The 24,071-nt window shown below is 35.1% G+C and overlaps 1 protein-coding gene across 5 annotated transcripts in view; it reads right to left on the bottom strand.

The window, feature by feature from the left end:
- Positions 1-4,261: 4,261 nt before the first annotated feature.
- The window catches only part of PTPN3 (protein tyrosine phosphatase non-receptor type 3), a 174,596-nt gene continuing 154,786 nt past the window's right edge, over positions 4,262-24,071 (bottom strand). For all 5 annotated transcript variants that reach the window (XM_032988995.2, XM_032988996.2, XM_032988997.2 and 2 more), the window contains 4 exons: positions 22,656-22,784; positions 14,295-14,440; positions 13,480-13,615; positions 4,262-9,602 (listed from right to left, as the gene is read on the bottom strand). In XM_032988995.2, the coding sequence (XP_032844886.1) occupies positions 9,525-9,602; positions 13,480-13,615; positions 14,295-14,440; positions 22,656-22,784 (489 nt within the window). In that variant the 3' untranslated portion in view covers positions 4,262-9,524. The remainder of the gene's footprint in view (positions 9,603-13,479; positions 13,616-14,294; positions 14,441-22,655; positions 22,785-24,071) is intronic.

The following is a 24,071-nucleotide window of genomic DNA, read 5'->3' as shown; positions in this document are numbered from 1 at the left end:
TGATATTCTGTGGGGTGCACTGATGTATACAGTGCTGTTTTTCACACACTCCATCTCGGTATTACCATCAGCATTACTGACACCTGAGCCCACACCACCATGTGTGCCAGTGTAACCTGAGTGCCCCTGATAAAACTACCCGCTATGCTTGAGACACAGAGCTAGTGCTCAGGAAACTTTTTCTATTGGTTCCAAATAATTTATTTTTTAAAGTGTAATTGATGCATGGAAGAACTAAAGGCTCCTGTTACAGACATTTTTCCATCTTCTGTGGATGGACGCTAAACTCAATGAAATAGGAAAAGTAAATCAGCGTACCTCTGTCTTAAAATACAGGGTATTGCAGGTGTCCAAGCTCCCCGAGAGCGGTGACAAACTAATACATGAGACTGCACGTGAGTTACAATGAGTTGGGCCTTTTAGCAGGGACTGATGTCCCTCAGTCTCAGAGATGGACCTAGGACACTGGGCTGGCTCTGAACCCGGAGATCAGCACCAGTGATCACAGTCTCCCCAAACACATTTCAGTTATTGTCACGTGGTCCTTCTTTTTGACAAATGGAAAACTTTTAATTTTGTCATTCAAATAGAAAAGACAAGCTTTCTTAGCAGATTAGCTATTACACATGCTACCACTGCGTATTTATTTTTTAGGACATGAAAATCAATTTAGTTACATTATATTAGGACTGACAAAAAAAAGGAATTTAATCCCAAACCAAGATGAAATTGGATATAATTTTTATGATATTGGTTAAAATATTTTACTTTGAGTACTGTAAGGAACATAAACTAAATTGTGTCACTGCTTGAAAATTTTTATATCACTGATATGGCACCAAAAACCTATAGATGGAAATAATACATATATTGGGAAATGCCAGTTTGACATATACATTCCCAATTGTCTCTGCCTGACATGAGTTACCTAAAGATCCCTCTTCCATACTTCTGACTTTCTGGTGGAGCACCCTGTTCCTCTGTGGGGTTGCTGGTACCGTAAGGATTTTAAAGGATTGCCTCATGCATAGGAATGGAATACCTTGGTGCTTTGCATTGTCTGAAATCATCCTTCACACTAGGCACGCTAAGGCCCCTTCTCCTCACTAGCAATCAGCTGCGCAAGTCTTGTCGATACAACCATGGGCTTGGAGTCTACTTCTGCCTTATCTCCTCCAAAAGGCGCTTCTGTACCCTGTCCTGCCAACAAGCTGCAAAGACACTGCTAATTCTCTCTGTAAGCTGTTTTATACGGATTTCCAACAAGACCTTCATCTTGGTACCTTTCTATGCACCTACAAGACATTACAACCTGCATGCATATCCCATGTTCGAGCTACCCAGATGGCTGGTTTTGGTTTTGTGCTTTCTCTCACCAAGATTTCATTGGATTCAAAGCTTCATCATGAAGGATTATTGGTCTCAAGCTTAAAAAGACTAATCAGTAGGCAGAGCCATGTCTTATAAACAGCAGAAAGTGCTTACTAACAACCATCCCAGTTTTTAACTGAATCCCAAACATATTTCAAGGTCAATGCTCTATCCATCTGGTAGCGTTGGATTCAATCTTCAGTGTGTTTTCTATTTTGAAGCTTATAAACTTGCATTTTAGATACACATGTAAACAGAAATAATTCAAGAACAGCATCACTGGGCTCTGGTTTGTTGTGAAAATGTGACAACCACCCTGGAGGAACAGAGGGTGTAGAAGATATGACTATTCAGACATCTCTGGGAGCACCGTGAGGACATGGGAAATCCCCAGAAGAAGGGTAGTTTGCCCATTTTATACTTAGTAGCAAAAAATAAAATGTACACTCAAACAGTTGTTTATGTGGCCTATTATCTCATGACTGCAAAGGTGTATTGGTCTAATTAATCAAGACAATCTTCTTTTATAAAAAAATGTTGCAAGTGAAATATTCCGACGAATTTGTGGCTTGCTCGCTTGCTTTACTTCTCCAGCAAGCTACTTATGAAGAATTACACACTATATCTATATAGAGCAGACACTTTCTGTATGTGTTTGCTTGCTTAGGTAAAATTCAAGCTGCAGCCATAGGGGATTTTTTTTTAAAGGTTTAAAAGTTCAGTGGCATTTTTATGTAACACTTATTTTCTTCTTGAATAAAGCCTCAGTAAAACGATATAGAGAAAAATGCTTTATTTCACCATTAGCCATATAACCAATAAGCATAAAATGGTGAGCTGTAATATTTTTGTTCAAAACAGTTCCAAACCCCAAGAAAACTATAATGAAAACATTAGCCATTACTTTATTCCTATAAAAATAAAAAAGATACATTAATTTCAAGAAGTGTCTACATTTTTAAACAATAAATTAAGCTTTTTAATATTAACATCAATTTACATTTCAAATAATTTAAAAGAAAAGTACAGCTTAGGATACAAAATAAACTATTTCCTTACCTTCCAAATACATCAAATATATTCTTTTATTCCGTTAATGCACTGGCACCTAAGATCTCAGAAGATGAAACTGTAGAGTGCTACAGAAACAACCATTAAAAAAAAAAAGTAGCCAGAGTCACTGAATGGATATTATCTTCCAAACTTTTTCTACATCTCTGATAAAAGCCGCTAACTGAACTTATGTAAAAATACAAAGTTAGTGACTAGACTAGCAGAATCTTTTGCAAAGCTTGCAAAAAACCCTGCAAACTTTGGATTTCCCAACTGTTATGTAATTTATTCCAGTACTATTAAGCACATTTCCGTATCAGTTGCAGTGAAGGTCAGTTTTAACTAATTATCATTTGTTGTTATGAATGCCTGGCAGATTTTCAATGTCTTGATAGGACTGTCCCCATTATTTATCTTGCATTTCTCTATTAAGGTTACATAATGAAGTGTGAAAATTAAATAAATTACGTTTAGTTCTCACTGCACAGGTCACTGGAATATAAGCTTTAATAGTTGTAATTTATTTTGCAAAATCTGGATTTGAAATATATTTACACTGGAGTGCATATACTAATCCCCCACCTAATTTCAACAGACAGCAATTTCATTTCTATTAAAAACTAGGAAAGTAACAGTTATACCAGGTCTTCATTCATGTATGCAAAGCTCTGAATTAGAAGGGCACTGATCAAAAATAATTCAACTGCTACCACGCTAACCTGCTGCTTGAAGCAAATGGAGCCCATGAAAATTAACACTGCTGGTCTGGGACTTTTTTTCCTGGAATGAACATAAGGCTTCACTGTTCTTGCAAACTCATACAGTTACACTTGATCATACTTTAAATGAGACCACTCAGGTTAGATAATACAGGCACAAACCCACTAAGGTCTATATAGACTGCTGATTTACTGAGAAGGCTTTCAGTCTCTTCCCTACGGAAGGAAGACCTTTCTCCTTCCATTTTGTAGCAATGACTTCTGAACCAGGACTGCAAACAAACTTTGCAAGGAAGTTGAGAAATTAATCAGTCTGTTAATTCAGTGGCGACTTTTCTTTGCTTTAGTGGCCATGCTGCTTACTACTTGAGAACTAGTTTGGTTTATGACTACATAAAATGCAGCCACAGCAAAGAAGATACTCACTTCTAGCAGCTTGGGTTTTTTATTTTTTTTTTTTTTCTTACAGAGAAACTATTTTTTTTTCCCTTGTAAAAGGTGTAAGAATATTTTGTATAGATTGTGGATAATAGGCCTTCCTTATTTGAAGATTCAGATTTTAATGTTTTTTTAAAGCATCAATTCTAGCTTAGCACAAGAAGACTTTCTGATGATTGGGAGAGAAATCCCCAAAGACATTCTATTTAAAAAAAGGTTATTCTGCAAAAAGAAATATGCTGCTAGACTGGTTTTAGTTGGTAACTGGTTTTAGGTAATGGGTTTAATAGATCTAGCAAATCATCTGTTTCCTGGTAGCATGCGTGGCAACCTCACTAGTTACCCAGCCACATGTGGGTTCCACTTATGTCTCAGAAAAAGACAAAAATGAAAACAGCCAAAATAATTCTTAGAAGATAAATATTTCAGTTTTGTTTAATGTTACTTAGAAGCACAAAGCATTAAATGAGGAAAAAGTTCAACTGAAAATTATTTTCTAGGTCAGTCTTACAAAAATTAAATCCTACCAACAGTAGGGCTCTTTAGTAAAGAAATTGCTCCAAGACGAATGATGCACTTAAAACATAGGAAAGTGTTCTGCAAAGGGAAAAAAAACCTTGCATTTGCTACCCCTATCTTACCTGTTAACATTTTGATTCTCACTTCCCCCCCCCCCCCCCCCCCCCCTTTAAATATAAACCAGGTCTTATCCGCCCTGGACAAAACAGTTCCTGAATGCTTTTTCAAAACGCCTTTATGGTTTTTACTACAGTTAGCAGCACTGTTGAAATTCCTCAGGGAGTAGCTCAGTTCAGGCTGGTCTGACCACCACACTGCACCTTCAGCAGGTGTAAGTAACATCACATCCTAAGCAACAGCAACATCACTTGGCCCATCTATGACAAAGCCAGCTTTACAGCTGTGGGAAACCTCAGTGTTTTTATAAGGTAAAACAATGACAACTCAAGGAATGATATCGTGAAAGCCAAGAACACAGAAGCTGAGCAACTAACAGTAAACTGAAGTGTTTCATTAATGTTGTATTAAAATCGATGTTTTAATATTTTAAATAAGAGTTTCATTAAAGATTCAAAACCTGCAGCTAAGCTCAAAATAACACACAATCTAAGACTCTTATCAAAGTCTCTTTTTCCAAGTAGCTTGCAACAAAATTAGGAGTCAATAAAGGCACATTCTGCTCCCCATTTCCAAAGACACCTCTTAAGATTAATTTGTCTTTAAAAAAAAAGAAGACAAGTTACTAGTCTCTTAACTAATGCAAAACTATGTCAAAACAGTGTCATCAGTACACACAATCATAATATTCTTGGTCCTCAACAATTACTCTTTATACCAGTGGTCAAATCAGACCACTGCTGTCACAGGGTTTATCTGAGCTGAAAAATGGTTAAATATATCATGTACTACTCCTTTCTTTGCATTTGCAGAAACATTTTTTTTTTCCTCGAAGATGACAAGTTTCAGTGATTATGGATACTACTATTTGAAGCCTGTGCAAGTACTGAAAAAATAGAACATCAAATATGTTAAAGTACACTAAAACTAAATCATATCGCATTAGATTGCTATATTTAAGCTGTTAATATAATACTATTGTTAAAACAGACAGTCATCTGAGATGGCTTAACACTATCAGTGTCAGAACTTAAATGCAAGAGAATCCATTTAATCAAAACATTATGTTTTATATGAAGAATTAATCATTCATTTGGCTTTCCACAACTGCCTTCGAACAAAGTATTTTATGACACAACTTTACCTTCTACATAGTTTCAATTGATAAATGCTTTTAACCAGGTAGACTAATTGTAAGTTACCAACTGAAATACAAACGTTTCCCAGTGCACGTTCTTTCTGGAAAGGCTTTATGTGAATGAGTAAAATAAACGTGAATTTAAATGCTACATTTCAGGATAAAACAATAAAACCATTATCAGTGAAACAAATATGTTTAAGTTTTAATTGACTGAATATGAACCATGCATGTCTATTTTCAACATTTTCAATCAGTGAACCACTTATGCATTTAGTTTGACACATAAGAACACTATGTACAGGGAAGAACTTCTGTTGTAAAACAGTATCATACTATGGCTGTAATAAAGCAAATGCATAGTTCATTAGCTAATTCAGAACTACAGATCTTTTGAAATATATATATATTTTTAATCAAGTATTGCATAGTAGAAAAAAGGATGGAAAAAAAGAGAAGCAACTGTTTAAAAAGTGAGTGTATATGAAAAGCTATTGCTGAATTCTTAGTTACATTTTGATTGCATTTAGTTCAGTACCAACACCTAAAGGACAGGATTATTAAAAGCAAAACCCTGGATTACAAAATAGTTGCGTTTTTGTTTTTGTTTTCCAAAATACCAGCACTATCCAAGGTTTGGTTATTGATGATTCATATTTCATACATCCTGTTACACAAAAGGCATACATGGTTTACTGTACCATTTTTCTTATTTTCAATACATGGTAAGATCTGTCCCTCCCTCCTCCATCTCAGAAGTGCATTTTAGTTATTTCTGTATCAAATATAAAGCCACTTAGCTAAAATTTGTTTAAGTCAGAAGAATACATGTTCGTGTATCTCACAGTGATGAAAACCTCAAAGGTTTCTTACTCCCTCTTCATCCACTGCCATGTTAGGAATTTTGAATACTTACTGTCATGTCATGATCACACAAGCACAGGCAAAATTGAGGTTAAACTTTATGAAGGTTATACAGAATCTAGACTTCACGGCGCTTTCTGCTATTTGTCAATTGCTTGAGAGTTAAAAATTTTGTGTTAGGAGTTTTAACTCTTACCAAAAAAAAAAGGAAATCAATTGACTCCGTCTTTTTAATTTCCTAATTCTTGTGGAAACAAAAGCCAGCATTAAGATATTCTTTCTTTGCAAGATCAGATCTGAGGCATACATCAATCAGTGCAAAGTCATCACACACTACAGAGAGAAGACAAAACCCTCTTCAACCTCCCCTATGAACCCTACAGGTACATGTGCAAAACCCAGCAATACTGAAATAAAGATGGACACAATGTACAAGATATTTGTGTAGTTAATATTTGCTCTATGATTTTACAAAAAAAATAAGTCAAATATTCCAGAGATGACTATTTTTATAGCTTTAAGTAGTCTCTCAGTGGACAACAATTTCAAACAAGTTATTAAAATCCAAGTAAGAGTTCATGAATGGTATTATCGAAACCATCTAAGTTTACCAGAACAAGAGCAGCATTTGTTGTCACAACATGACCATCATCCTTTAAACACACACATATTAATGTAAGCCAAGCCTATACCATGTATCTTGAGGCTGGAGTTATGCAAGGGATAAATTTACAGTGTTTTGGTAAAAACGTATTCACCATGAAGAAACATAAAAAGCAATAGGAATATATCAATAACCTTGAACACAAACTGTAAGTTTAATCAAGTAATTTCATGAAAGAAACAACTGTCACAGAAAGATGCTCTAAATATTTTCTTACAATTTATTTCCTTGCTTTTTTCCTTCTTGCCTTTTTCACTTCTTGACGAACTATTAATTGCAAGTCATTCCAACTGCAATGGATGACTTTGAGACCTGGGCACAACAAAACTTAAAAAAAAAAAAAAAAGAAAGGGTATATTTTAACAGAAAGACACATGCAAAACAAAAGGGAGGCTTTTGTTAACCACCCAGCACGCACAGTAGCTCACTACTCATCACGTGAGAAAGAGCCACTAGGTTTTCTCACCACTCAACATTCTCTCTAACAGCAGCAGGCAGCCTGCACTTGTACAACACTTTTCTACATGCATTTTTCAAAAAAGCTTCAAGCAACATGTGCATGTCCAGTATCCTTTTACATTTGAAGTCATAGACAGATTGAGTGACCTGATGCAGTTCAGCACGTTAAGGGTGAACCAGAGTTAGAGTCTCTTGCCTTCCAGTCTTTGCCCAATCAAGCAAGAGGACAAAGATCCAAAACGTTACAAAAACTTAAGTGAAAGTGAAATCTGGAAGTATGTAAGAATGAGCACAAACCTATTCACCCTTCAACCTAACAAAGACAAGAAGCTTTTCGTGTTGCCAATTACCTTGTGTGTTCCAATTAAAACTCTTTTGATCAATAAATAGTAACCAAGTATTTTCCTTACCTAAAACTAATAATGTAATCTGAAGAAAGGACCAAGACTACTGAAGACAAGGGTCAGTAAATTAGCACATTCTACATTCACTTTTCAGCTATGTCCTGGAGAAAAAAATATAACCTTCTGATAACAGGAGATGCATATTCTACAGCCGTGGCAGTTTCTATAATGAAACTCCAGTTATAAATGATAATATCCATAATACAAACCATAATTCTAAAACATATCTGAATATGTCTGGGTGTGTATATATATATCTAAAAAGAAAATTACCTGATTTTCTTTTTTATACACATATAAACATCTGGCTAATATGCCCCATAAAATTTTTTCCTTATTTAGGACTAATCTTTTAAATAACAGAGTTTTAAACAGTCCCTTATAATATTTTCTTTAAACACCATTCAAAAATTAAGAACTATCTCAGGGTAATCAAAAAGCACACACAAAATAAATTAACATCATACATATGTGGTTATATTGTTCAGAAAGTCCAATTCTCCCATTTGAAATGAAATGGAGACCAGTGTACCTTAGGGTGAATTAATCATCAATGTACAAATTCATTCTCTCTTTTCATGTGAGTCTTCATGTGAATTTAGCTGCACTTCCATAAAACAAGAAACACAGTAAATCTGCAGAACTCTTGCAAAAAGGAGTTGTGTTTCACTGGATAAGAGCAGTTTTTGCTGAAGGGCAGCAAGTCAACATTTTATCACCATCTGAACACTAGCAACACCTGTGCCCTTGTAAGCTTCACACCTTGAGTTAGCAGCAACATAATTGATGGGTTCAGTAGTAATTTTTCTTCCAGTATTGGATTAGACTACTTTGCATATACAGTAAGTCAAAAGTCTAGTACTTGTGTGCAACATTAATCCACATTTACATCTGAGAACTCATACATACACATGGAAACTAAGGTGACAGAGAATTAAACCTCATTTTAAGTTAAAAAGTTTTCAGTCCACATATAGAAACACCAGTGAAAAACAAGTATGAGATGGACAGCAGAAACAGAAGAAAAGGATTACAATAACTAAAACTGTAAATAGGTCACTGTTAAAAGGGCAAGCTGCAATTAAAAGTGATCAAAAGAAGACGTAGACTAATCTGCACAAATGCTTAAATGCAGCATTATTTTGCACATCACATACAGTAGATGTGAACTCTAAGAAGCATATTCTAACAGCTGGTATAGTTACCAATAGATTTATGGTAACTGAATACTTAATTTCTCCAGCTGCTAGTGTACAGTAGTTATGCGTTAGCCTTTAAAGCTCTTTGTCAGCCTTTCACAATTCAAGGTTACATTTCCATGAATATTTAGTCTCAATACGGAAGTTACAAATATTCACTTCCGATTAGCTTTCATACAATACAAAGATATTAAATACCTTCTTAAACCGAGTCATTTCAATACTATGAGTTTTCTTTTTGCCATTTCAAAGGAAACACAAGGACCTTTGTAACTTCCAAAGTGAAGGGTGTTTTAAGGCAGTAAAAGATATGTATTAAGGTTTCCATGATTTTTTATGGTTGTCTATGTGAATAAAGCATATTACACACAGTTGCTCTCATATATTTATCTACATGACTTTGTTATACTGTACATGATCTAGCAATCTGCTTGAGAAATTTAAAGTGCCACAGTTCAAATGTGCTCATCTCTTTTCATGGGCTTCTAGTCCATTCCAGTTGCTTTCAGAAACAAGCCCTTGCTTCACTTAAATAGCAGTTTTTTTAGGGGAAAAAAGAATTCATCCTTCACTGCTGTGCTAACTGGAATCCAGTGGTCGAACCAATCCTTCTTTGTAAACACGAAGAATAGCTTCACAAACAAATTTGTATTGACTCTGTATAAGAAAGAAAAAACAAAACCAGTTATGGATGATTAGTTAAACTCCTGATTATACAGTAGTATTGAATAAGACTAGCAGTCCCCCCACTTCTCTTTTAGACAATGACAAGGGAGGAGATACAAAGATAGAAGGAGAAAATCCAAGTCTCCTGGCTGTATTCACAGTAAACAAAGGTAACATTTATTCTTCTTTGAAGGACAAGCATTAAAAATCTCACACTAAGGAAAACACAATCCCCAAATTGAAAAGTATACATGCTTAAATTTCAGGGAATAGGATTTATATCTAAAAGCTATGCAAATTTATATGATTCTTCTGACTAAGTTTAACTAGTTATTGATGTTCTTTATACAGCTAATTTTTTTTTTTTTGATAATTATCTGATTATTACAAGTATTCTAACCCTGCCAATTCTACAGTTACATATTACTAGGCACACAAGTTACATGAGCAAAAACACATTTAAAGTTACCATATAGGATATATCGGTTCAACTGCCTTGCTAAAATCTTTTTTTTTTAAACTACCTACATGATTGCAGAGGATGGAGTCACTTTATTTTCAATTTGTGATCAGACCACACATCCCCTTTTGTGACAGAATGGGATCAACTGGAAATATTAATTGGAATGAGTGTTTTTGAACAGCAGCAGCCACATTAATTCTTCTGTCACCCAATATTTTGGGCGCATTTAATTCTTACAAAGCCTTCATAAATTAATTAGATTAGTGCTTCTTTTCTAAATTATACTATTACAAAGACTATTTCTTCCGTGATCTCGTGATGTACCTGTTTGTTAAAAGCAGTTAGCCTGTGAGCCTCTCTCTGAAAAGTGATTCAAGAAGACATTAGCAACAGGTCTAGTGCAGAACTAAAAATCCACATAGCCTGAATAAATTATTATGACTAACACAATCCCGAGAACACAAGATGATGAAAATTTAAAAGAACTTACACAGATTAAAGCATACCTCTCCTCTTCCCTGAAAGTACTTTTCACTATTGTCAAAACCCCAAAATGAACATGTTTCTCGAAAGCTCCATGTCATATATACCGAGAAGCATGGGTTCACATTTTCTAAATCCCTTTTTACATCTTTGAAATGTTCTCTCAGCTGCCCTTGTATGTCAGCTCTCAACTCTCCAGCAGCATCTGGAAACATTCCCCCAATATCTCCCAATGGTCAAGGCTAAAAGATAATGCTTGGACTGTGAAGGACCTTAGGTTGCATTTAAATGACAGTAGTTAGGAATGTTATTCTTGTCTATAACCTGCAACACATTTTCTCTTAAGTACAGAAAAACTTAAGGAAAAGTGGGGGATGGAAATTAATTTTCTGCATCTCAATTTTCCTGCCTTCTCTTTCAACCCTTCAGTCAATTACTCCCACCTTCAATATCACTCTGTTCTTTTGTCTTTATTTCTTAATTACCTTGACTTTTCTCTTCATTGTTATTGTCATTTGCATATTTCTACTGCCTGAACAAGCTAAGTGTGATATTTAGCTCTCTGTTCAATAGTTCTGTTAACTTGTGTGATCAAGTTACTGAACAAATAAGAATGAGCACTTCAGTGTTGCTTCCTCTGACTCAGTCTCTGACTACTTGTTTTCTTTGTTATCTGTTGCTTGTATTCTTACTGCTCACTCAGCTGATAACTAGTTCTATTATGTATGTCCTAAAACACTGCTTTCCGTATCGTTTAGTATCTCTAATTTCTCTTTAATGGAATGTAATGGTTAGTTTTTATTTATTTATTTTTTTTAATTTAAATGGAAGTCCATATAGGCACACAAATTTTGCTGTAGCTTTATTATTTTGGTCAAAGCTTTTGTTTTGCTCTTCTTGATGACCAAACTACAAGTCCCTGTGAAACTACAGCTTTCACATGATTAACAGCAGACAGTAAATTATTACTACTGAGTATGCTCTGTCTGCCATCAACTCACAACATGCAACTGGCTATGTGTACCATCTCAGAACTGGAGCATATACAAAATCCTCACAGGGAAGCTGAACATGCTTCAGGCAAGGCTATTACAACTGAACAATCCCTAACGGCTTCTCCCTGAAGCTTTAAGCTGAATATCAAATATGAGCAGTGGGGCTAGCTGTAATTCAGGCATGGGAATGCGCTAGAGCACCCAGGATAGATCAAAATGTTAATATGCAGCTCTTTGGTATTCTGTATTCTTACAGTTGAGTGCTTGCTTGCGTGTCTCATTTACAGTACAGTATGCTAATTCTGCTCATTGGCTTTTCACAACAGTATCTGCATACTTCAGAAATAACAAGTGAATTTAGTTTCACAGTATTGCTGCTACAGGTCATCCCTCTCCTGATTGTGCTGATAGTGAACTGCGGAACACAGCAAGCAAGGTAAAGAATCCTATTTTAGATACTCAGTCTTCCACACTCAGCGTCTGATTGTCAGTGTATTTTATTGCTATTCCCCATATTCTTCAGTTATATCAAACTGTAGAGTGCAAGGACAATTCCTGCTGATTTCTGTTGTAAAAGGAGTGGCTCAGCTTTCTGGAATGCTGAAGTTTGCTTCAGGTTCTCATGCCTGATTCTCAGAAAGATGACCACCTCTAAAAAGTTTAAGTCTGAACTTGGTCGGTCTCCAGAAGTCAACATTCAGCTTCCTTAAACTAGTGTTTTTCATCTCATGACATCTTTTGTCATAAGCTCAGCTTCCATTTCCACAAGGAACAGGCAGGGGACTATTCAGACAACTCCCTCCTCAACCCTACAGTCCCAGTGTACTTCCAGAGAGAGCACTCACACTGCACTGAACAAGAGCCTCAGCAGTGTGCATGAACAACTCTAATGTTACACAAGCAACAATAATTCCTCACACCTCCACGTCCCTTGATAACTCAAGACTTTTCACCCCCATATAATCAATCATAATGCTGACTCCTGCAGTTGTTAACCTGTTAATGAATAGAATTTGTCTTCTCAAGTTACCTTCTTCCTTCCCTTGATGAAGTGGAAACCAAGGCATTTTCTTCTGAAGACGGGACACAGAAATGCCCAAGCTAACTGTTGACTTTATGGGTCTAAACCCCTTTACTTCCATCTGTAATAGGGCATTTAGCTCTCTGAGATAACCCACAATTAATATTCTGTTATCCTATCTCTACTCAAGGAAGTTGAGCCTCCCATCTTTCATCCTTGGTCTCTAATGTAAATATATTAATTTCCAAAGCTGTCACAAAATTTCCCTCATGACCTCAAATTGTCTTCGAGCCACTTTCATCTAAAAATCACCTTCTACTTTCATATTTCTGCTACTGATACTATCCAACTTTTCCTGAATTTCATTCTTCTGCTTTGTTTTACCAAACTGGATCAGTGGCACAATTTAAAAAAATACATATATTGTTCCCATTGAATTTCTACTCCTAAAGTGGCCTCTTAAAAAAGCCACTTCCTCTCTTCAAATCATAGCACAAACCCTTTAATTTTACCTTCAGTTTAATAAATTCATATAAGGCTCTGTACTAGAATGAAAAGCAAAAAAATATTCTAGCTTCTTACAGAGAATTTAGACAAAGGGCCATGAACAGATGATTTGTGCAAGTCTGACTTTGTGCATTCTAACTACTTGCAATGTATCTTTTGTATTATCTTTTACTGGCAAGGTAAGAAATATTTACAAAAAAGTTAAATACATACCTCACAAGAAAAGCAGCCTTTGCCACCACGCTATGCTAAATATAGGAGCATAAAATATAATGGTAACTGAAGACTCATACAACTAGGTAATTTACAAAATTTTTGGATCTGTTTTAAAACTGGACAAGTGCAGTGTGTATATATATATATATATACAGAAAATGAGGCTTCTTCTCAATCACTTACTGATGTCTGCACCATCATAGCTCGCTGGTCTCGCATTTTTCGTACAATATCCAGTGGATAAACAGGTTGGTTTCTTTCAATTAAGCACATGGCTGTTTCCATAGTGACCAATACACCAGTGCGACCGATTCCAGCGCTGTGAAATGTAACAGAAAAACAGTCTATAAAATTAGGTTTTTGCAGTGCACCAGATTCATATCACAGCCTTAATACTAGGATGTTAAATAGCTTTAGAAATTACAGGAAGACCTTAATAAAATTAGAACCGAGCGTGAAGCTTATCTTTAAAGCACTTTCAGTAATATTTCCTGCCAATTATTAAAAAGAAAAAAAAATTATATAAATAAAAATAAAACCTCAAAGTAAACAGATTTAAAACAATTACGACTGCTTACAAATCTAAATGTACTGGTTTTGCATTTTTGACTAAAAAAAGGTAAGAGCTAATTTGCTGCTTTTTGACACGCACTTGAACAGCAGAAAAAAACCCGTTTTCAGTACCATTCAAAATGAGGTTACAACAGTGGTAGAGGATAAAATTGGAGAACAACTTACGTTGCAGATTATCAGGTCTGTGATAATTACGTGACTAAGCCATTTCACCAAAAGGTTGCAGAAGAAAGGGAGAGAGAAGAAACTCATCCTTTAGATACAACACCAGTGCTTCTGTCTTCAGTAGTGAATACTGGTATTGCACAGTTCAACATTTTCATCTCATTCAAGGAATCTCCTGTCTTGCAGACAAACTTTTCGAAGCATATGCTTATTCTAAGCCTGAAGCAAATCCAGAATCAGAATTTTAAAAACACAAGTACCTGCAGTGAACAAGGACTGGCTCATTCTCTACTCTCTTTGGCCTCATACAGGTCACAAACTCCAAGAAGTCCATAGAGTCGTCAGGAACACCATGATCAGGCCAGGCAACATACTGGAGATGGGTGACGGTGTGTTGTTGTTCTGTCTAAAATACAGTAAGGTTTTCAAAAAGTGTTCAGTGTTATGACTCCTGTACTGATGTTTACTAGATACAAATCATACTTCTCACACTAAGTGTATTCCGCAGGTGCTATAAGATGCATATGATGTAGAAAATGTTTGTCATGTTAAAATTCAGAGTAAAGTATGAACATGTAATTCTTCGAAAGCACACAAAAGGCGTATTTTCTAAATAAATGAGGTATCAGGTTTAACTTCCATGATCTAAACAGATTTTAATTTTTTGAATTTATTAACTGTTGACCTATTATACCTTCACATTAATGAGTCACCTAACGTAAAACGCTACAAGACTTATGCATAATAGTATTATATAATAGTTTAGAACGGGTGGGAAGAAACAGCTGAAAACAGGAGAACAACTATTGACAGCAATATCAAAATAACAGGAGCTTGGGGCTACGCAATCTTTTCTAAATCTGTATGTCTGTGTACTTACAGATTGTTACAAAGTTGCCCACAGTATTTGCTAAATCTGGTTTCTGTTAGAAAACAATATATATATTGTTCATACATACATGTTCATTGTACATATATGAATGACTTCTGTATGACCCACAGATACTTTTCTGTGTGGAAGCAACATAATTAGTTAAAAGATTCTGTTGTATGACGAGCTCTTTTTTAATTCAATTATACCTAAAAATACAGTTTTACAGAAGTTCTTTCAGTTTAGCTTTTTGTTAACTTTGATTATGAAATCACTCAAATATCTTTGCACTCAGATGGGGCTCAGTGTGGTTACAGATGTAATCAACGGTTAGGGTGGGAAGAGAAAAATCTAAGACATTCCTGAGCTTTGCTGCATCATGCCATGAGGATCTCACTTGTTACAAATGGAGACGAATCTTCATGTTCCTTATTTCTTCCACACCATTTGACTCCCTACTGAATTAAAACTCTACCACTATATTAGCCTATAACAGCTGGCCTCTCCCTAGTGGTCCATGCAAGAACGTTCTCATGATGCTAGTAACTTTAAGAGGATTTTTCCTTTTCTCTTAAGTGCACAACTATTGAAATATATGACCTGTTTTAAATGCCTTCAAGCGCTTGCTTTCCTCTTCCACTTGAGAAAGTGGTTCAATTCCCAGGGAGCAGGCTAGTAAGATACAAAAGATAGAATAACTACTTCCTATGTACCAAGTGGAGTCCTAGGAAATACATTTATTCCAGTCAAAGTAACCGCAGAAATTGACAACTGCCTCCCGGGACATGAAGATAAACAACACAGCTCATACTTTGCTTCTTAAAGGAAGTTATCACAATTAAAAGTTATCACAATTAAAAGGCCTAGCATAAGGCCCAAGTGGACAACATAATCTAACATTAATGACCAAGCTTGCTATAATACAAATTGCATTAGAATCTATCATCCAGGTCATCAAAAGACCTCACAATGACAGGAACCTCTGCAAGAAGAGTATGGCCTTTTTCTACTCAGTTTTGCTGCCATTATCTAGTTGAGCTTGATCTAATCATTATACTTTAATTTCTTCTGAAATGTCACAGATTGAAAAAATACAAAAACATGACAAGAAAATGTCGCTAAAAAGTCCCCTTTTGCAAATCTGCGCGTGCTTAATCAGAACCTCTTCAAAAGGGAAATGAGATACCGCAGCAATTACATGTAACAGTTTGAGATGATTCTCTTAAATCAGAGACATTTGAATTACAGCATTCAGGTGAAACAAAGACTTGATTAATTCTAAAATTATCCAACAGTGAGTATCCAGTCACCTTCCATGTTCATCAGGAACTTCAAGCCATGCATTGTAGATAAGTGTCAGTGGCACAAGCACAACTGAGAACTACTGACACAGATCAGTAGCATCAAGAGCCGTTTTACAAGCTCGGAAAAGAAGAAATTTTACTTATCAGTAATTGAAGCTTAAATATAGCAAGTTGCATCTTTTAAAAATAGTTCATAGATGTTAAGTACAACAAGCATGTTACAAAAGATTTAAAGGTGTAAGAATATACAGTAAGAGCATGTACTTAGTCCTCAGATATGCTTCTTTTGGTGTAGTCATCTTCCTTTTCTGTTATGTGCCCTATTAATCCCTAGAGATCAACACAGCTATTCATTAATTATTCCAGGTACACCTCAAGCTTCGGTACAGTTTTCTAGTTATTTGCGTTTTGATACAATCAGTTTTGACTCTTTTGGTTGAGCTCTTCTGCAATGATTCAAGTTGCTAAAGCTTCACCATTACAGCACTTGCTTTTCAAAATGCACAAGTATTTTTAAATACATAATATTTTATTGGTAAGTTAAACTTATTGTAAACAGTAGTCATATTCATATATGTTAAACTAGTTGTTTTAATTCTAATACTTTTATGTCTCATGCATAAGATATCAAATCAGTACTCTGATGAACTCCAGATTTTTTTAAAACTTTTTTAAATATAAAATCTTCAGCTCTTTACACTCATAATGAAAGTCAGCTGTTAAATTCAGCAAATGTCAGGTAAATAACACCACACATGGAAATAACTTGCATTAAAAGACCGTAATGGTTACAAAAATCTAGCACTTGTTAAAAAAAAGTGCTAGTATTATAGTTACTGGTCCCAGAGTTAGTCCCACTATACATGTCCTATTAACAATAATTATTTTTAAATATACCATTTCTGCCAGACCCTGCTTCTTTGTACAAACCTGGTAATGGAAAGTAAGAGGTGTAGCTTCTCATTATATACAAGTTGCTGTCGAAACCATTATTCTTTGCAAGTCAACTTAAATCCTTCCCACAATTTTTCTTTTTTGCACTGAGGTTTTCAATGACAGTGGTTATTACAGCATTGTAATGACTGATTAATGTAGAGTTCATTCTTACAAAATCTGGCTTTATTAGTCCTGTTTTGTAAGTCTAAACTTACAGAAAGTGAGATAGCAGGAGTTGCTCTGGCCCAGTTTCTATTTTTGCTGCACTTAACATTATATGGCCTGTTGTTCCAAAAATATTTAATGTGTTTTGCACTCACATGGACTGATTTCAATTGAATTTATGTATTTGGTATTTTCATAGATCAGCTTAAAAATGATGGATTAAAAAAAAAAATAAGCCCAAAGAATTTACATACTCCAGTAACACTTCTAGATTATGTAATTTGCTCAGTTTATCATCAGGCATTTGGCCAACATTTAGCTGCTCTACAGCATTGACCCACACTTACTTGGCAAGCAGCTACAGGGGTCTAAGGTCTCATATCTGTCCCAAAGTATTTTTTACTGTCCTTCTGATAATGGTTATTGTTGCTGCAGCAAAGGTGTTAGCCAAAAATAAGATGTACATACTCCTTCTGTGTAAATTCAAGACATCTGACTGCAAAAGCAACTTCATTGTGGTTAAGCTAACATCCTAAATTTTGCTCAGAAACACAGGGTAAAGACATGATCTTTTCTAATAACTCTGCTGTTGGGATTGCCACTCCTGACAAAGCATAGGTCTGTCAGAGGTAATGCTTCAAAATGCTCCAGTAACGTTTACAAATCAATCTCATTGTCAAGAACCTTCAGTCACAAAAATATCCATTCTTCATACTTCCACAGTTTGCAGCCTTGCTTATTATAATTACATCAAAAGGCAGGCTTCCTCATTTTATTTTCCTAAAATGACTCTCCCTGATTAATAAAAGAATTGTGTATTCTTCAGAAAAACAACACAAACAACTTAGAATGATACTAATCATATAGAAAGAAGGAAACTTAGCCTTGAAAGTTCAACCTTAATTTTGACTTTTCTTAAAATGCGAGCAATTCATTTCACATTTTACCTTTTCATTGAATGTTCTTTTTGGACTAGGTTATAATATAGCCTTCAATTAAAAAAAAAAAAAAAGAAAATAAATTTCACCATGTAGAACTACATTAACCTTGAAATCATCCTAGCACCTTCTAAGCAGGAAAAAGTATGGTCTTTGTTAGTAAACTTCACAAATATACCTTGAAAGCTGAGATTTGGTGATCAATGTTAAAGCCTAGTTTCTGAAAAGCAGTGGCATTTAGCGTTTCTTTGGACCACTTTTACCACCTCATTATGCTTCTATACACCCTTGCCATAACATTTTTAATTTACTTTTGTTCTTCGACTCTTTACTATTCAAAATTAACTCCTTTTCTTCTACGACTAGTATCTGACAGAACAAAGCATGTTCAGTGCAGACACTTTTCAGAGAAGTGCATTTATGACATTGTCAAATTTATACAGATTTATTTGGAAAGAGAAAATACAAGGTCTTGTTTAATGTGCAGGAGAAAAAGTTTGAATAAACCGATCTAAGAATCTTACCATGAGCAAATTCAACATTTCCCCCCACAGATTGTTGTATGACATGTATCTGGCAAGGAAGACAAATGACAAAAAGCCCAAACAATGAAGATGTGTAAAAATTACAGAGATTGTATTTTCAGCTGTTTATAGTAGGAAGTGCTGGCAGTATACTCATTTACATTCCGCCCTTTGTTTCATCTAATAGCAATTTAACACCGTCACTAGAAGGCCTACATGCTGGTCATTCATAAACAGTGATACCAGTGATTCTTCATCTTTCAATTTTACCTCCTCCCTCCAGCAAACAGCAATATCCTTCCTTAGCAAAATTAATTTATGCTTGATCTTCAATTTCTTTGAATCGCTGCTTCAATTTATTTTCTTTTTCTTCAAATCATCCCCTCCATCATTGTGATGTACATGGAAAATCATAGCTTTTAAATTAAAAATAAGCTTGTCTCCCCAAATCCCTCAATTTGCATTGTCATTGTCTGCACCATCTTGCTAAACTGTTCACATTATGACACAAGGAATCGTCTTAATTAACGTGACCTGGGTTGTTTAAGGTGTAAGTGCTCTCTCCTCATTCATTACAGCAACAGTATAACTCGTCTTTAAAGGACGAAATTAAATCAGTTCTTAAACATATTGATTTTTTTTTCTTTTTGATTTAATGATTTAGTTCAGTTAATAAAACTAATCAGGTGGGAGAATCACAGTGCACTTTGGAAACAACTAACAAGGTGTGGCAGAATTAGGAAAAAACCTTGCAAAATTACAGTTCTTCAAAGTTATGTGAGTAATATGCTTCAGCAAGTATCTCCACAGTCTTGCTAAGTTCCATGGCTGGTTTCTTGTCACAATTAAGTGGAATAAAGAAAAATTCTTGTTTAAACAAGGAAAAGCAGCAAAGAAGCTTTTTTCAAAACATAACTGGATGAAATTGGTGAGATTTAATGGGCAATGATATGTTGCAAGGCAATTATCTTGTAGGAAACTGAAAGAAAGTTTGCTTCAGGCTTCCCAAGCTATTTTTTCAACGATTAAAAAGAAATATTTATCTTGCTTTACAAAATAGCGCACTGTCTGTTGCATTTTGCACTTATACTACACAATTTCTTTCCTTTGGTCTGTTTGTTCTGGTCCTCAAAGTGTTCTGAAGCTTTTTGTAATAATAATAATAATAATAAAAAAAAAAAAACCAAACCACCTCAAAACCCCCAAACTTAGTGCTTTCCTTTCATTTGTTTTCCTTTCATTTTGCTATAGGATAGCTTTCAATCTTGGTTTTGAAAAGAAAAGGCAAGAAATTAATCCTTATTTCATTTCATGAGGCTTAGAAAGGTTACAAATATTTCACACATCTGCAGTCATCTGCTGATCTTCAGTTACAGGCAAAGAAGCATCAAGTTAAACTGTGTCAGAAATATCTTAAAAAGTTTCTTGTTCCTCAAGTCTTCTGAGCATATATGAACAAAAGGCCAAGGGCATCATTTCATAAGCTTCTCTTTTGAGCTATTTCCCTCTAAAGGCAGATTTTGAATCTGTGCAACTTAATTCACAGGAAACTCTTTCACAAATATGCCCTTCCAACTGAAATCAAGTCTCTTGTGAGTTCGGAAGCTTTATCCATCCTACTACGAAAAGCTACTTGGCTTCAAAAGACCAGTTCAATGATGCTCACATTAGTTCAGGGAATAATAAAACCCTGCTTTGAATTCAGATGACTTTTTATGTATTCTTCAGGGAATACAACAATATCTATAAGAGGTAATACATTTAAAGCTTTGCATAGTCTATTCAAACACAAGATGCATCCAGAAGAATACATTTGGTCAGCTTTAAGAAAGCAGCTCAAATGACATGTAAAACTAGGAGTTGCTTCAGTGTTTCAGAGAGTATTTTTGTTATGTTTTAGCAAGCTACAAAGGTTTTTATTTCCATCTGAAATGCCAAATGCACACAGAGCTATCAATTATTATTGTCATATTTTTACTGTATGGACAGCTCCATGTTGAGTGTAGCCACTTTAAGTGTACAAATAAACTTGCCTCTAGTTAAAAAAACCCAGAATAAAAGAACCCCTCTAAACAACCTTGCCTGCACTGCAACAAACATACATCCACCTAGGACTAGCTTTAGCATGCTTTTGTCTAACCTAGATAAAATGTATGCAAATATATGCCTTTGCATTAGAAATGATGTTCTCAACTGAGAGCTATCACGAGACAACTTACACAGCTGAGGATCCTTGTAACTTTCACATCTGTTAACATGCCTACAGAGGCACACTATATTCTCACACAACCTTTATATAAAAAAAAATAATTTGTATTCAAAACAAACAAATGAAAAAAAAAAAACCTGACTACCTCATTCTCATTAGGATTTTGACTTATCACATGCTAGTAAATAGACACCTGAAATGAAAACACATACTGAATACAGTCACCAGTGAATTTACTCAGAATTATATAACAGTTTGATAAATACTAACCAAGAAAAAGGAAAGAGTAAACTAATATTTGCATCAAGCAAGAGCTAAACAGTTAATCAGCAATCAACTAATTTGAGTGACAGGGACTAAAAGTTTGTCTACATATGCTCTACAGCAGTGCTTTAATGAGGTTAATTTCTTCTGTGCTGATGCTCAAGTTTAACACTTACAGATTAACTGCCTGAAAAACAGAACCAAAAATCTTGCTGCTCCCTGACTGGATAGTTTGTCATAGCTAGAAACTGAAACACTGTAAACCAACTTAACTGAAAGACCTTTAAATACTGGCATCTCACATGTATATGACTACAAAGGAAATCTTAATTATGTTAAAACAAATTTGGATGCACCGTCAAGTGATAGATTCAGTTACAAATTTATGACACTAAAGCATTCATCATCTTGCTGTAAGAACATCAATTAAATGTTACATTTTTAAAACAGATACTTCCTTTTTCTTACTACTAGCAATTCTAGTAACAGTAAAATCTACTTTAACTATACAGAAATTTAAGATTGACTTGTATTAGAAGTGTAAATTAGCATTTGGTCAGTACACAGTGATTTCTTACAGAAATATCTTCTGATACAACAAACCCTTCATCTTTTTAGTAAATACTTGTGACTATCTTGGAAAAGAGATGAAGAGGGAAATTTATAAGAAATGTTGGACAATTTACAAACAAAAGCCAAACTTCATCCCTATACTCAGGATGTTGGAAGTCTAGATGTGATCTTAACATAGATTTTACAACATAAGCTGATACGCAGGACGTATTCCATGTATCTAACTTTCTCTTTGCTTTATAACCCTCCCATTAGCATGAAGTATTAACAGCTATGGAATATAACTACCTTACATAAATTGAACGCATTTCAGTTGAAATACATAAGAATTTTTTTTTTTTTAAATCTGACTACAGACAATGAAAAGGAACTGGTGAGATTCTGCATCTTGTCTCAAAACAACATTATTACACTTCACTTCTTTGTTAGCTATTCTAGCTGCATGTGTCATTAACCAAGAGACCCATATTTCATCCTTGAAAGAGTACAGTTACTTAGAAAAACCCCCTAATTTAAAATTGAAGTACTTGTGAAGAGTCAGTGACTGCAAAACTGTTTGTAGAAAAGCACTAAACTTCTTTATGAAGCTTATTACAGTACCTGTAGAGCATAATGTATTAATGTACCTCAAGAAGTATGTTTTTGAAGAAGGTCCAAAGAAATTATCATATTATGTAACATATGCTTTTTTTTTTTGTTGTTGTAAAAATGTGTGTATATATACACACATATATATTCACACACAGAGATGCACGTGCTCAGACATGGAGTCTTTATCTATCTATACATGTATTCATTCAGCCAGCTTGGGAATAGTTAAAGATAACTGTCATTTACCTCAACATTTGTAATCACCATTTCTCTAACAACATAAGCAATTGTACAATCTTCAGAGTGGCATCTGACACGAAAGCTGCCGTATTCCATTACATCTGGTGGATCAGGCCAATACTGATGACATTTGGTCTGTAAAGAAAAATAAGCACATATCAAGACTGTATACAAGCATGCCTGTTCCCGGTCTCCACTCCTACGCTATGGTTCAGGGAATTCAAGTGGTATAATATCTCTCCTGGTTTATTGCTGAGGTGTTTACATCCAAATTGGAAAGTAACATGACAAAATAGGCTAAATTCTCTATAAACTTTTGTTTTAGTCTTTTATAATAAAAAATAAGGTAAATTGGATGTAGGATGCTTTCTCTCTGATACTTATCTGTAATTGCTAAAATGACTTCTCAAGGCATAATGGAGGAGAAACAGATGGATTTATTCCATCTTAAGAAGAAAAGTGTAGGGGGCAAATTTGTATTTAACTTCAGCCACTTAATAGCACGTTATAGCAAAGACTGAGCCACGATTTTTTTGAAAGTGAACAATGAAAGGACAAGAGGCAACTGAAAAAAAGATGCAAAAAGGGAAATTCTGATTAGATGTTGGCAAAAAATTTCCATGAGGATGGTCAAATACAGAAACATGATGCCCTATGAGGCTGTGCAATCTCCATCCATGGAATTCATCAGAACTTAACTGATATGACACTGTGCAACCGGCATGAAGTTTGAAGCTGCCCCTGCTTTGAGCTGAGAGGAGTGGACCACAGGTCCCTTCAAACCTGGATTATTCTTAGACTCTGAAGCAAGATCACACTGGAATGCAAAAAGTAGTGCGAACCAGTCTGTGCCCCCCTATTCCAACACTGCAGTCTCAGGGCTGAGGGAAGGAGCAAGGCAGGCTCCATTTCTGGAGGCCTGAAGAGATAACTCATTCTGCACCAGAGAGGGAGCAGGAAAAGGAACACCCAACAGCACTGCCAAACCTTAACACGCACCCTCCAGAAGTTCAGTGTGCCTAGTACTTGTGTGTACTTGTTCATTCTTCCATTCGATTGTAATTTATTTTTTAAGGCAAACATTTTTAAAACAGAATAATGCTTATAAACATTAGTAACAAGAATAGTATTGAAAACTTTATTTGTGTGTGACTGAAACAGCTAAGCTATAATTGTCCTCTTCACTGCCTATACATTTTAATAATAATTTTTACTAGCTCCAAAAGAAACCAAACAAATTGATATTCTCAACATGTTTATAGATCAGCTTTAGTTAACTTGGATTCTCTATCAACTCAACATTGCCTGTGCCATCTGTAACATTTTTTTTTTGTCTATACCTTCTTTCTAAGCTAATACAGAGTGGCAAGAGCTGGAAATTTTGAAATGTTAAAATTTTTTAATTTTACTTTTCCTAGGTCT

The sequence above is a fragment of the Tyto alba genome, unplaced genomic scaffold (genome assembly GCF_018691265.1).
Source record: "Tyto alba isolate M040663 unplaced genomic scaffold, T.alba_DEE_v4.0 Super-Scaffold_27, whole genome shotgun sequence".
Lineage (NCBI taxonomy): Eukaryota > Metazoa > Chordata > Aves > Strigiformes > Tytonidae > Tyto > Tyto alba.
This window is presented reverse-complemented; position numbering and strand designations above follow the sequence as displayed.